Source organism: Equus caballus, chromosome 11, assembly GCF_041296265.1.
Source record: "Equus caballus isolate H_3958 breed thoroughbred chromosome 11, TB-T2T, whole genome shotgun sequence".
In the NCBI taxonomy this organism is placed as follows: domain Eukaryota; kingdom Metazoa; phylum Chordata; class Mammalia; order Perissodactyla; family Equidae; genus Equus; species Equus caballus.
This window is the reverse complement of record NC_091694.1, coordinates 58,108,331-58,121,579: the sequence shown is the minus strand read 5'-3', so window position 1 is coordinate 58,121,579 and position 13,249 is coordinate 58,108,331. Positions and strand designations below refer to the sequence as shown.

Below are 13,249 nucleotides of genomic sequence, written 5' to 3'. Positions count from 1 at the left end.
AGGTCCCCAAAACATAAAAAGATGCTCAATCTCAGGTCATCAGGAAAATGAAAACTTAAAAGATGAAAATTTTTGCCCAACAGATTGGTCACAATTAAAAATATTGATAATATCAAGGGTTGGTGAGGGCACTCTGCTGTATACAGGGAAAATGGACGTTTACAGACAAACTGTATATACTTCCTAAGGGCAACTTAGAATTTCTAATATTTAAAATACACATATCTTCAACCCAGCAATTCCACTTCTATATCCTCAAATAATACACGTGTATAAAGAAGCAAGGATGTTCACTGTCAATACCCATTGTTAAGCAAAAACTGGAAATCCTAATTTCCACGGAAAAAAAAGAATGGTTAAATAAACTATACCCATACTATGCAATTCTATGTAACAGTTAATAATGAAGATATGTACATTGATACAAAAAGATCAAGATGTTCTTAAACAAAAATGCAACTTGAAGAACAAAAGGTACCGTATGATGCCATTTATGTTTTTAAAAGATATGCAAAACTGTGTTTTTTTAATATAATATTGCAGTAGGAGTAGTAGATCAGAGGGGACATTGGCTCTATCAGAATATACTGATGTTTTACCTGTATAATTTACCACCAGCTCTTTCCAACTTTAAAGTCTGAACATGGCTGTCAGCGGACAGTCCCTCAACTCCGAAGAGGTGTCGGCCACACAGAGCACCAGTACATCTGTACTTCCCCTCTCTGTTCTTTTTCCTTGAGTAATCTACCTTACAAATCATTTCATGATTAATTTCCCTGAAACAAAAAGCTAATGTTTATTAAGCATTTGCCATTAGGTACACACAGTATTTGGTAATGAAAGGAATGTTTTAGGACAGTTAATCTGACTGTAATATGCAGCAACGTGAAGCAAGGGGGGGAAGGGGGAGGGGAAACCAGTCAAAAGACTGCATAACAGGCCAGGCATTATTCATCCTGTTCAAAGCTGTTCAGGGCTTCCCAATGCCTGTAAAATAAAGGGCAAATTCCTCAGCCTAATATCCAAGACCGTCCACGGTCCAGCTTCACACATTTCTCTGATCTCTTCTAGTACTTCTTCCCATCACAAGCCTCCAGCTCAGTCTGGCTTTACCATGTGTCCACGCCTCTGTTCACAGTTACTTCTTCCACCTTCCTAAATCTTACTTCCTTTAAAAATATAGACTCAAAGTTGTTGTGTAACGGGTAGAGAGGTTCAGTTTTGCAAGATTAAGAGTTCTGGAAATTGGGTGCACAACAACGTGAACATGCTTATCACAGCTGAACTGTACCCTCAAAGCTGGTTAAGATGGTAAATTTTATGTAATGTGTATTTTACCACAATTTAAAAAAAAATCAGACACTGATTTACCTTAAAAAAGAGACCCCAATCATACCCTCCCCAAGTCTTCCATGACCAGCCCCCTCCCCTCTGAACTCCTAAAGCTCATATTATCTCTACAACTCACGTGGCTTGTGATCATTCATAATCTTCCATTTTTAATAACTGTTCATTTGTCTTATCTCCCCCTCCCAATTTGGTGACAAGCATCTTATCAGTCCTCAGTAAATACCTGCTATTAAATGGCCTCAGAAGCAAAACCAATGTGCAAAGAAAATGATAAAACCATAGTAACTTCTTTAATGTTAAAAATATTTATCTTTCTAAAAGATCACACAAAAGTTGGGAAGAGAAAGGAGGACGTCAACTAGCCTACATCAAAATCTGGGCTGAGGAAGGACAAAGAGCTGCCTAAAGAAACCGGTAGCTGGAGCAAACTGCGGAGATGGAGACGGCCACCGGCCAACGGAACCAACAGCCTGGGTCAGCCACACTCGTGAGCACCCCCGAGGTGCAGCGTCGACAGCCAAGATGCCGGCCCGAATCGTCCCTCCTTTTCAGAGAGAAGCAGGAGCTCACTCCTTAGACATGTTCTTGATGGTCTTGTGCTCCTTCATGGCCTTCTCCCAGTCGCTGCCATTGAACTCCTCAATGACCACACTCCGCACAGTGCCCTCATCCAGGCAGTGTGGGGCGATTCCTAGAGGGAAGTGGCACAGAGAAAGGGGGGTCCCGAGTATGAGTGAGACCAGACACTGTACTGCCTCTCGGACAAAGCTACACCTGTAGGCACTGCATACCAGGCTCTCTGAGTGACACACCATGGCTTACACTGTCATCCTCCTCGCTTGCTGTCCTCACCTCAGAGGGGGATCAGACTTCTCGAACCAGCGATGGCAGAGGCTGCACATCATTCAGAACTAAGCTGAGAGTACAAAAGAGTAGACAGACTCAAGCCTAGAGCGATCTCCATGTGACAGCCTGATGAATTCACAGGCCTTTTCCAGGGTTTGGACAGATAATTTCCTAAGCCTTAAATACTTCCCCCATCTGTACAAGATTTTATACTTTCCAAAAGCCTTTCCTGATCCTCGAGGTAGGCAGGAAGGACTCTCCACATGACAGATGAGGAACAAACAGGAGCTGCTAAAGAAATGAGACGTGGAGGGCGAGGGTCATGTCCGGCCCTCCCCCCTACAAGGCACAAGATGGTCAGTCACAGCCGCCCCAACGCAGTGCTGGAGGCTGCATTTATACAGGGACAAGATCCCTCAGGAATACCCTCAACCACTCCTTTCCACTCAGTTCACACTGCAATTGGTGTCATTCTGAGGAACTGTCTAACAGTTTTCTCCCCCCCAGATCCAAGTAGAATCTGAAGCAGGGCTTGGGTGTTGTTTGTGTTTTGAAAAAATCCAATTTTTCTTAAATGGCATTATCAATGCTCCTCACTCTTGCCTCCTTCACCCCCTTAACCACCACTGTTGTTCGAATTCCCTCCCCCACCCCACAGGCTCAGGGCCCCTCCCCTCCTCTCTCTATCAATGCCTCAATGTCAGCCCCAGCAACATATAGCTCTGGCAGCCCCAGCAAATGAGAACCAGATCTGGCTGGTCTCTGAACGACCACGGCCAGTCTTACATTCCGTCATCTGAAAAGAGCTCTGCTGAAGAGCCCGTTCTAAAACACGCAGGTGAAAGGGCCGAGCCACCAGAAGGCAAGCCAGATGCACCAGTGCCCATCTTTCCAACCAGCATCTTAACCCAGAGCTGCCACAGGGCCTCTCCACATCCCTCCTGAGCTTGTAGCTCATCCCTTCACTTACCGAACCCTCCGGGGTTTGAGCGGGGAGTGTAAAAGCTCTGAACGCCACATCTCTTACAGAAGGTGTGCTGCGCTTTGTGCGTGTTGAACGTGTATGTGGTTATGCTCTCAGCTCCCTGAAGGAAAACAGACAAACAGCTGTTCTTTCTACAGAGATTTTCTTTGTCATTTAAAAAATAAATCTTTTTTTTTGTTTTTTGAGGAAGATTAGCCCTGAGCTAACTGCTGCCAATCCTCCTCTTTTTGCTGAGGAAGACTGGCCCTGAGCTAACATCCGTGCCCATCTTCCTCTACTTTATACGTGGGATGCCTACCACAGCATGGCATGCCAAGCGGTGCCATGTCTGCACCCGGGATCCAAACTGGTGAACCCCAGGCCACCAAGGCAGAATGTGTGCACTTAACCACTGTGCCACCGGGCCGGCCCCTAAAAAATAAATCTTTCAAAAGTCTCAATGGGGAGAAGCCCTCTTGTACAGCTCTCAGGATTTTGAGGACAAGTCCAATTTCCCACAAGAGATTAGAGGCTTCTCAAGGGCAGGGATCCATCTAAACTGCCCGGAGACATGTCAGTTGGGTGCATGACAGCTCACGGCTTCTCTTAGGTCAAGTCACACAGAACAACTCAGACTCAAGCCTTCCCTGATCCATGGCAAGAGAGCATGCCCCATGGATGGCAGGGAGTGAAAACACCTGCTTCCTGGGGCCTATCAGCCAACCTCTCTGGTCATTTCTCCTGTCTTCTTGCCTAGTCAGAAATCACCAATGATCACCATATTCACAAATCTAATGGTCATTTCTCTTGACCACTGGATTCTTAACTGGTTCTTCTTAACTTGACCTCTCAGTACCAGTCCTTCCATTTTGAAACATCTGTCTCTGAGGATACCACGCTCTCCTGCTGTTTTTCCTCCTTCCCCGCTGGCCCTCCCTCTGCTTGCTTCTCTTCCCCTCTGTTCAACTCTCTATAAATGCTGGCGAGCCCTAGGGCTCTGTCCTTGCCCCTCTGCCCTCTTTGGCTACACCATCCACCCAGTAGATTCACCCAGTCTCATGGGTCTAAACAGCATCCACATGCCAACAACTCCCAAACTGATAGTTCCAGCTGATTTCTCTCCACAACTCCAGACCTGTATATCCAACTGCCCACTTCCTATCTCTACATGAATGTTCAAAAGAGATCTTTCAGTGAACTTTTTCAAAAAAGAATTCTTGATTCCAGCACCCCTCCACACCTGCTTGTCCCCCAGAATCTGGCATCTCTATTCAACTAGCTGCTCAGGCCCAACACTGTGGATGTAACTTTCACTCCTCTCTCATTTCCCATCTTCACACCCAATCCTTTAGAGTTCTGTTTGCCCTTCCTCTAAAATAGTAGCTCCCAAAATGTTGTCCCCAGACCAGCAGCATAAGCATCACCTGAGAACGTGTAACACATACAAATTCTCAGGCCCCCGCCGCTGACCTACAGAATCAAGGGAGGGGCCCAGCATTCTGGGTTTTTCTTTTTTTTAGGAAGATTAGCCCTGAGCTAACATCCACTGCCAATCCTCCTCTTTTTGCTGAGGAAGATTGGCCCTGAGCTATCATCTGTGCCCATCTTCCTCTATTTTATATGTGGGACACCTGCCACAGCATGGCTTGCCAAGTGGTGCGTAGGTCTGTGCCTGGGATCTGAACCAGCAAACCCCAGGCTGCCGAAGCAGAGTGTGCAAACTTAACCGCTGTACCACAGGGCTGGCCCCTGGGGTTGTTTTTTGGTTTGTTTGGGGGGTTTTTGGTGAGGGATATTTGCCCTGAGCTAACATCTGTTGCCAATCCTCCTCTTTTTTTGCTTGAGGAAGATCAGCCCTGAGTTAACATCTGTGCCAATCTTCATCCACTCTCTATGTGGGATGCCTCCATAGCACGGCTGATGAGTGGAGGAGGCCCGTACCCAGGATCCCGACCTGCGAAAACAGGCGCCAAAGCGCAACTTTAACCACTGTGCCACAGGGCCGGCCCCCCAACATTCTGGTTTAGCATGTCCTCCATGTGATTGTGCACACACCTAAGTTTGAAAACCACTTCTCTTAAACGTGTACAATTATCTATTCAAAACATATCTCCTAGTATCTATTTTCTTTCCATCTCCATGACTACCATCCTAGTAATCCAAGCTCCCATCATCTCTCACCTGGCCCACCCAACAACCTGTCTCCACACTTACCTCCTTACCATCCATTTTCTCCACACAGCAGCCAAAAGGAGCTTTTAAAATACTTCTGAAGTGGGTCTTGTCACTATCCTGCTTAAAACCCTCCACGGGCTTCACACTACACAAAGAATAACATCTGTCTCTTTGTCTGGCCCTGCCATCTCTCAAACTCTGTCTTGGGCCACTCTTTCACCTCCAGCCCCTGGCCACCTTCCAGCCAGCACAGCCACCGTGCAGCTCCTCAGACACACCAAGCGTGTGCCCCTTTGCACAGTGCATGCCCTTCGCCGGGGACACTCTTCCTGACTGCACCCCTCCCCACCTACATCTTCCTCATCTAAACACCAGAGGGACCTTCCCTCACCGACCAAAACCAGCTCCCCAGCTGTTTTCTATCATATTGCTCTGTTTAACTCTCTAAATAGCACTATCGAGTTTTTTCTTATTTATTTGTCTCCCTCTCTACAGAATGTAAGCTCCAAGGGCCTTGTCTGTCATGTTAACTGCTGGGTTTCAGTGGAATAGTGCTTAGTACACAGTAGGTGCCCCATAAATATCTGTTGAATGAATGAAGAAGTTTTGCACTTAATTTAAAAAAACAAACAGAAAATTGCTCCCTCAACAGGCTGGGGTAAAAGAAAATGGTACTATAGAGCACCAGGAAAATGCAGTGATAAGCAGGCTCAAAGAGGAAAAAAATAAAGGGAAAAAGTAGCACTTCCGAGACCTAAGAGCCCATGGTTGAACCTGGTGGTGTCTTCAGGAAACGTCTGTCACAGGTGCTCAGAGGCAAAGCTGAACTGGGGCCACAGCCTCCAGCAGGCATCCAAGGAGAGCACAGTGGCGCTCTTCCGGCTTACCGGAAAGACAAGGGACAGTATGCTGCTCATCTGTCCCACCTCCCTGACCAGACACCCACACGAAGGATCAAGGGGCAGACAAAGAAAAAGGGACAAATTGGCCCAAAGCGTCTGAGATTAAATCTCACTAACTAGGAAAGACCAGGACTCATGCATTCATTCACTCCGTTAGTCTTTCCTCCCAGACACTCACTGAGTGCCTACTCAACGCCAAGCCTATGAGGCCAGGAGCTGGTCAGACGTGACAACAGGTGGTACCTGGAGACCCTCATGATCTAGTAAAGGAGACAGACATGGAAACAGATCATGACTCCAAAGCACAGAGAGGTCTGTCAGACCACAATGGGGGCAACAGGAACAAAGGATGGAATTGAAGGCCCATCCCACCTCACATTAGCAATAGCGTGGCAAGAGCCTTTTTTTTAAAGTTTGCATTCTTTGACCAGAGATTTTATTTCTAAGAGAACTGATCCTGAAGAAACAATTTCTAAACTGTCAAAGGTGTATACACAGGGAGGTTCACCATAGTGTTTGGAATCGGAAAAAAAATGGCATTCAACCTAGAAGTTCAAATATAGACAACTGATTATGATACATTCATATAAGAAAACATGCTGCAAATACAGGAACAATAGTATAAAGCAATAGCATCATTACTAATAACACTAAACTAGGAAATGGTTGGGGGAGGAAGAGACTAGGCGGCTGACAGACAGTGGAGGGAAGACTTTCCAGTAATATGTATATACACACACACACCTTTGTACCTTTCAAATCTTGTGCCAAGCACAGAAAATTTCCCAAAATAACAAGTTAAAATTTTTAAATCATATATTTTTCATTGGGAAATGGTAAAAGTTGGTTATAAAACAGACAAAAAGGTAAAACCCTACTTCGATGAAAACATTTGCAATATGTTTAGATGCATTTATCTATGTAGAAAATAATGCACAAGGATATAGTACACCAAAATATAACAGAGGTTACCTTTGGTTGATAGGATTTGGGTGATCTTATTTTTGGATTCTCTATACACGAAAATATTTTCACAGTAATATCAAATATGCATCCAAAATATAAAGGGGAAATATAACAGAACCTTTTAAAAATAAGCATGAAACCTGGGTGAAAACAGAAATTAAAGTCCCCTGAAAGGCCCTAATGTGCTCCTTGCCCCCTCAAATTCTCCAGGAGCGTCCACGGGGGGCTCCTCAACCCTGCTCTCAGCACTAACCTTCAGGAGCTTGAAGCGAGAAGCCGGAACAATGAAGTGTCTATTCTGCTTCTTCTTGCAAATACTGCAGCTACAGAAAGACAGAGCAAGTCCCAAATTGTGAACAACCGTCTGCACCCTGAGTGCCCAAGGGGCCCAACCTGACATGTCCTAAGAGCCGACTGACCCCAGAGGTAAAGCCCCTTTCAGCAGCATCCAGAGAAGGGGAGGCTCAAACAGACGCACTGGCCACCTGGGGCCTCTGCTCTGCATGTGCAGAAGGGCCTGCAGGTCGCACAGCCAGCAGTCACGGCGAGCCACCCCTCAGAAAACTAGGGCCATCAGAGCCACGTGTCTGCTGCCACCCCCCAGTTTATTACAGTGAAGGGAACTGTTGGATTTGAGACACTTAGAAAACAAATACCAGGCACAGCTACGATCTCACGCCTCTGCAATATCCACACCAAAAATGGAGGAGGAAGCTTAGGTTTCCCTCTTTCCTCATCTGTACATCACAAAAGCCTAGCTCCATGGAAAACAGGTCCTCAGAATTACCATCTTTAGAATTAAATCTAAGTCCCTTCTTTTAGTCCACCTTTTAAAAAATTCTAATTCAGTCCAGAATCCTCTAACAAAATATTCCACGGTGCTGCTTCTCCACTCTGTGCTCCACTGTTAGTAGCCTGGTCAGTTCCCCCATTTGAGTATTTATTATTCATATATAATTCAGGTACCACACCACCTAAGGGCAAAAAGGACTGGGTACTGTTGAATAATTAGTTATATTTAATAATTAATATGTTATTGGTCCAGAAGTAAGAGCCTGTCATCCTTGTTCCATCACAATGCCTCGGAAGGTGCCAAAAAGCAGGCCCTCCACAGACAAAGCAGAACCATCTGCCTCATCTAGAACAGAGCCAGAGGGCATGGAGCACGGTGAGCTTCCAGGAGTCCACAGCCCTACTCATTTACCCTCCAGTTCCCTCCAAACGGATTCCTAGGAAGACTCTGCCCAAGGCCTTTCATTCAGGGCCCAGTATGACCCACCTTCAGCTAACCACCTCCTCCATCCACAAGAAGAATTAGTCTGAGGGGTGATTCTGCCAGGCACAAGCCGGAGGACTCTGCTCTGTGTCACCTGGGGCGGTGCTATAGGAGCTAGTGCCCTCTCTCTCACTCACAAACACACACACACACACGGCAGACTCAGTTATTTTTAGCCTCCCTCATCTTTGTAAAAATTTTTATTATTGAAAACTTCAAGTACATACAAAAGGAGAAAGAACAAAATAATGAATCCTTATGTACCATCACTTGACTCCGACAAGTATCAGCTCATGGCCAATATTGTTTCATCTATACCCCAACTCCCCAGATGATTTTGAAGCACTGCATTCTAACTCTTTAAAGTTAGAGCTCATTTGGGAAGAGAAAACACTCACTTGCAGTCAAAAATGTGCAAGTCTGCCGAGGCCCAAACTTCAAAGCGGACTGCTCCACAGTGGCAGCCTCCGGTGTGTTTCACCAGGCCCTGGTATTCACTAAACGAAACAAAAAATCAGAAAGATAAAGATCTCTGAATAGTCAGGCAGGACTTTATTGCATAGCTCCCTCTTTCTCCCTCTTGCTGAAAGAAAGAAGCAAGACGGGGACAAAAGTCTTCTCCACATGACAACCACATGCATCTCTGCTTTTGAGGAGGTTACGGTCAATTTTATAAAAGAAAGGATTCACTGCCTTGTCTATGAGCTCTTTTTCCATTTCTTATATTTTGTTAAACTGCAAAAGAAAGCATTCCAAATTTTGGGAAATTGGGGGGGGGGGTCCTAATCCCACTACTCAAGTATTATTTATATCTTAATACTTACTAAGAATTTTTACGAGCCAGGCACCAGGGAGAAAGCAGTAAACAAGATACACTAGACATGGTTCCTGGCCTTACCAAACTTAAGCAGCCATCAAATAAATTACCCAAATAACATTTAAATGATTGTGATAAAGGAAGTACAGGCTGCTATGAAAAAAGAAGGAAAATAAGACAAGGGGACCTGACTGAGTCTGGCGGTTCAGAAAAGCCTTCTGAGAAAGTTAACAAAGGCTCTTATAATTTTGCTATATTCACCTCCAGTATACTTCACATACACGAATTTTTACACAGCTATCCATACACATTACATACACTTTTAATCCTTTTAAAGTTTATATATAAGCGATGTCCTTAAGTAAACATTATTAAGATTTGATAAATATCATCAAATTGCTTTCCAAAAGAGGTGAACACTCTCACCAGCAATGAATGAGAAAACCTTTCACTCTACCTTCTCAAGCAACAATTACAGGAAAAACCGCTCGTTGCAGTTTTAATTTGCATTTATTTGGTTATTAAGATTGTATGCTTTTTCATGTTTCTTTACAAGTTGAATCAGTTAATTTGATGTATTTAAAATTTTTTCTGCATGCATAAATGATGCTTATTGTAAAAAATTCAAACATTACAATATTTGATAATGTTAAAAATGAAAGTCTCCTATAATCCTAATACCCAGAGGGATCCACAATTAACTGTTTGCTATATGTTCCTCCAGACTTTTTTCCATACAATAATAATTTTAATAAAACGGTGCAGTTATACATTTTTTTGCATATAAGTTAATTTAGTGAGTTTTGGTTTTTTAATAAATGCACATACTCATACCAATCTGATAGGCGAAAAGAAAATTTTTTTTAAAGCAGGTATTGCTTTTATTTTTTTTATTGAGGTAACGTTGGCATATAACATTATATAAATTTCAGGAGTACATCATTATGCTTCCATTTCTGTTAAACTATATCATGTTTACCACCCAAAGACTAATTACCATCTGTCACCATGCATATGCGCCCTTTTACTCCTTTTGCCCTCCTCCTCCCCACTTCCCTTCTGGTAACCACCAATTTAATCTCTCTATCTATGTGTTTGTTTGTTTGTTGTTTTTATGTTCCACTAATGAGTGAAATCATATGGTATTTGACTTTCTCTGATTTATTTCACTTAGCATAAGACCCTCAAGGTCCATCCATGTTGTCACAAATGGCAAGATTTCATCTTTTTTATGGCTGGGTAGTATTCCGTAGTGTATATATACTACATCTTTATCCATCTGTCCATTGCTGGGCACTTAGGTTGCTTCCAAATCTTGGCTATTGTGAATAGTGCTGCAACGCACATAGGGGTGCACATATCTTTTCGAATTAGTGTTTTCCTGTCCTTTGGATAAAAGCCATAAGTGGAATATCTCGATCATATGGTAGTTGTATTAATTTTTGGAGGAATCTCCGTACTGTTTTCCATAGTGGCTGCACCAGTTTGCATTCCCACGAGCAGTGTAGGAGTGTTCCCTTTTCTCCACACCCTCTCTAACACTTGTTATTCCTTGTCTTGTTAATTACATATCATTAAGTTGTTTTAAATTAAAATTTACTTAAAATTTGAATTTTATATTTCTGAGAATCTTTATATCCCCTATATTTAGGGGTAGCCGGCTCATCATAAAGCTCCAAAATGTTTGATGGTGACTTAAAAAATCATGTTCAGCCTATACTCCAAGACGATAAGTCAAACAGTGAAGAACACAGAAAACCAAATATTGCACCTCTGAGAAGACTCATCCTAAGAGAATTTCTTCTGGAACAAGGACAAAGAAATATGTTTGTTCAAGAAAAGAAGTAATCCTCACGTTATTATGCAATTATTAGGCTGTTCTTGTTTTTTCTAGGATTTTTAACCGCTCTTTGTAATTCATAAAATAAGTGACCCTAAGATATATGATGAGGGTGTTAAAATATCTCCCTGTAGCACCTGTTCTGCAGGGCAGGGATCTAGATACTATATCACATCTGGAGAGAACAAGGCAGCCCCTGCAGAGTTTAACAGCTCGTTTCTAACATCCCGGACCCCGGGAACTCCTTCCCTAGCCATCCGGAGGTTCCAGTCCTGCGGTAACAAGGCTGCGGGGCCGCCAGGCCTCCCTCCCTAGGCGTCCGCGCCGCGGCCCCGGATCCCAGGCGTCCCCGCGCGCTTCTCCGGGACGAGGCCCCCGCCCCGCTCCCGCTCCCGCTCCCGCACAGGGAGCGCCTGGAATAACGGGACCTCGCCTCCCAGTGGGTTCAAAACACTGACGCTTTTCTCAAACCCTCCACCCTCTCTCCAGAACACGTGCGCAAACACCAAAAGCGACTCGGATATGAGGAAAGTCGTGGGATTTCTCTTCTGTTCACTGGAAAGGCCCCCGCACCCTTGGCGCGCCGAGACAAAGGACAGCGTCCCAAGCAGTATGGCTGTGCCGGGAAGGCCCCTTTGTGTCCCAGGACGCGGCGCCCCCAGCCTCCTCAGGGCGAAGCCCCCTCTCCAGGCCGGGGCCGCACACCCTCACGGAGCCAAGCCCCGCAGCCGGGAGCACTAGGGCGAGCCCGGGGCCACGGAGGCTCGGCGCGGGCCACGGCGCCGGAACGACGCACAGCCTGGATTGCGCCCCGAACCCGCCAGCCGACAGAGGCGCCGGCGGCCGGGCCAGCGAGCCCGACTCCGCGCCGGGGGCGTCCGCGGGGCGCCGGCTGCTGCGCGCCCGGCCCGGCCACACTCACAAGGTGTCCAACAGCAGCTTGGCGGCGCCCTCGAAGGTGAGCCTCTGCCGCTTCTGGAACGTCTCCCAGCGCTCCCGCTGCTCGCCCAGGTCCGCCGAGGACGTCGGGGTCGCGGGGGGCGGCGGCGGCGGCGGCAGCGGTGCTAGCTCCGGCGGCGGCTCCCCGGGGCTCGCCTCCTGGGCCCGTGGCGACGACTGCCTCGGCCGCCGCTTCGCCGACGACTGCCTCGCCGCCGCCCGGCTCCCGCCCCCGGCCTGGCCCGCGGGGCGCCGTGCGCGGCTGGCGGCTGCGGCCGAGGCTATGGCTGCGGGGGCCGCAGAGGCCCCAGGCCGCTTCTGCCCGCGTGGCTTGGCCGCCGCGCTGCTCCTGGCCCGCCGCATGGCTCCCGCAGCCGGGCGCGCAGGCCTCGCTGCCCGCGCGTCCCCGCCGCCCTGCGCGCCCCCGGTCGGCCCCGCGCGCGCCCCCGCCCGCCAACCTGCCTGCCTGCCCAGGGGGCGCTGCGCCCGGCCGCCCGGCCCTGGGCTGTCACACCTTCGCCGAGACCCGGCTCGCTCGCCCGCCTCGGGGCCTGCACCTGCCCGGCTGCATCCCGCAGGCCTCCGCTGCCGACAGCCAGAACCCTTGCACCTGCCCAAGCGCCTCCGTCCCTTCGGAATCCGAGGGTTCCACCTACCTTCCTGACCTGGGGAGTCCTGGGTCAGCCCCGCGTTCACAGCCGCGTGCGAGCGGACAGCCTGAGGCAACCTCCTCTCCAAGATGAGGACAGTACCTACCTTGCAGGAGCCATGGTGCCCCTGAAATAAGCTAATTTGTGGAAGTGGGCAGACACCTGCTATCTGCTGGACGAATAGCGCCCGAAATCCTAGTTCTTAAACTTGCTCTTTCCTGCCAGATTTATAGAAGTGTCTTGGGGATATCAATGGTCCACAGAATTTTTTAATTTAATAAATGAATGAATCCCACGCCAAACTCCATTATTATGGTTTTGTTGAACACAGCACCAAAGTTTAAAGACAAAAATCACAAGAACCACTGATTGAACCCAGACATTTTCTAAACCTATTCATTGCTCTATTTTGTCCATATCTTCAAAGAAATAACATTTTCTTTTACTAATTTTCTTTTTTGTTTTCTAGTTCCTTAATTTGAACTTTCCCGTTCATTGTTTTTTTGTTTATTTTATCGTTAGTT

At 46.7% G+C, this 13,249-nt stretch overlaps 1 protein-coding gene across 3 annotated transcripts; it reads right to left on the bottom strand.

Annotated features, from left to right (window-relative positions):
- Window positions 1-1,618: 1,618 nt before the first annotated feature.
- CENPV (centromere protein V) lies at window positions 1,619-12,488 on the bottom strand. 3 transcript variants are annotated; one of them, XR_002811714.2, is made up of 6 exons: window positions 12,059-12,488; window positions 8,878-8,976; window positions 7,457-7,526; window positions 3,167-3,281; window positions 2,163-2,487; window positions 1,619-2,041 (listed from the first exon to the last, which is right to left on the bottom strand). XR_002811714.2 is itself a non-coding variant. In XM_023653562.2 (5 exons), exons 1-5 carry the CDS (start codon window positions 12,436-12,438, stop codon window positions 1,917-1,919), a joined length of 789 nt encoding a protein of 262 aa, XP_023509330.2. In that variant the 5' UTR covers window positions 12,439-12,488; the 3' UTR covers window positions 1,619-1,916. The 3 variants fall into 3 exon arrangements, 2 of the variants coding, with proteins under 2 accessions (XP_023509330.2, XP_070084363.1); XM_023653562.2 differs by lacking the exon at window positions 2,163-2,487; XM_070228262.1 differs by lacking the exon at window positions 1,619-2,041 and having other exon boundaries at window positions 2,163-2,484.
- Window positions 12,489-13,249: the final 761 nt, after the last annotated feature.

Excerpts from the sequence above, each read along its gene's own strand:
- CENPV (XM_023653562.2), bottom strand. The coding sequence starts at position 12,438 with ATGCGGCGGGCCAGGAGCAGCGCGGCGGCCAAGCCACGCGGGCAGAAG. Across the intron at positions 8,977-12,058 it reads AAGCTGCTGTTGGACACCTT|TGAATACCAGGGCCTGGTGA; the intron begins GTGAGTGTGGCC and ends TGTTTCGTTTAG. Across the intron at positions 7,527-8,877 it reads TTGCACATTTTTGACTGCAA|CTGCAGTATTTGCAAGAAGA; the intron begins GTGAGTGTTTTC and ends GTCTTTCTGTAG.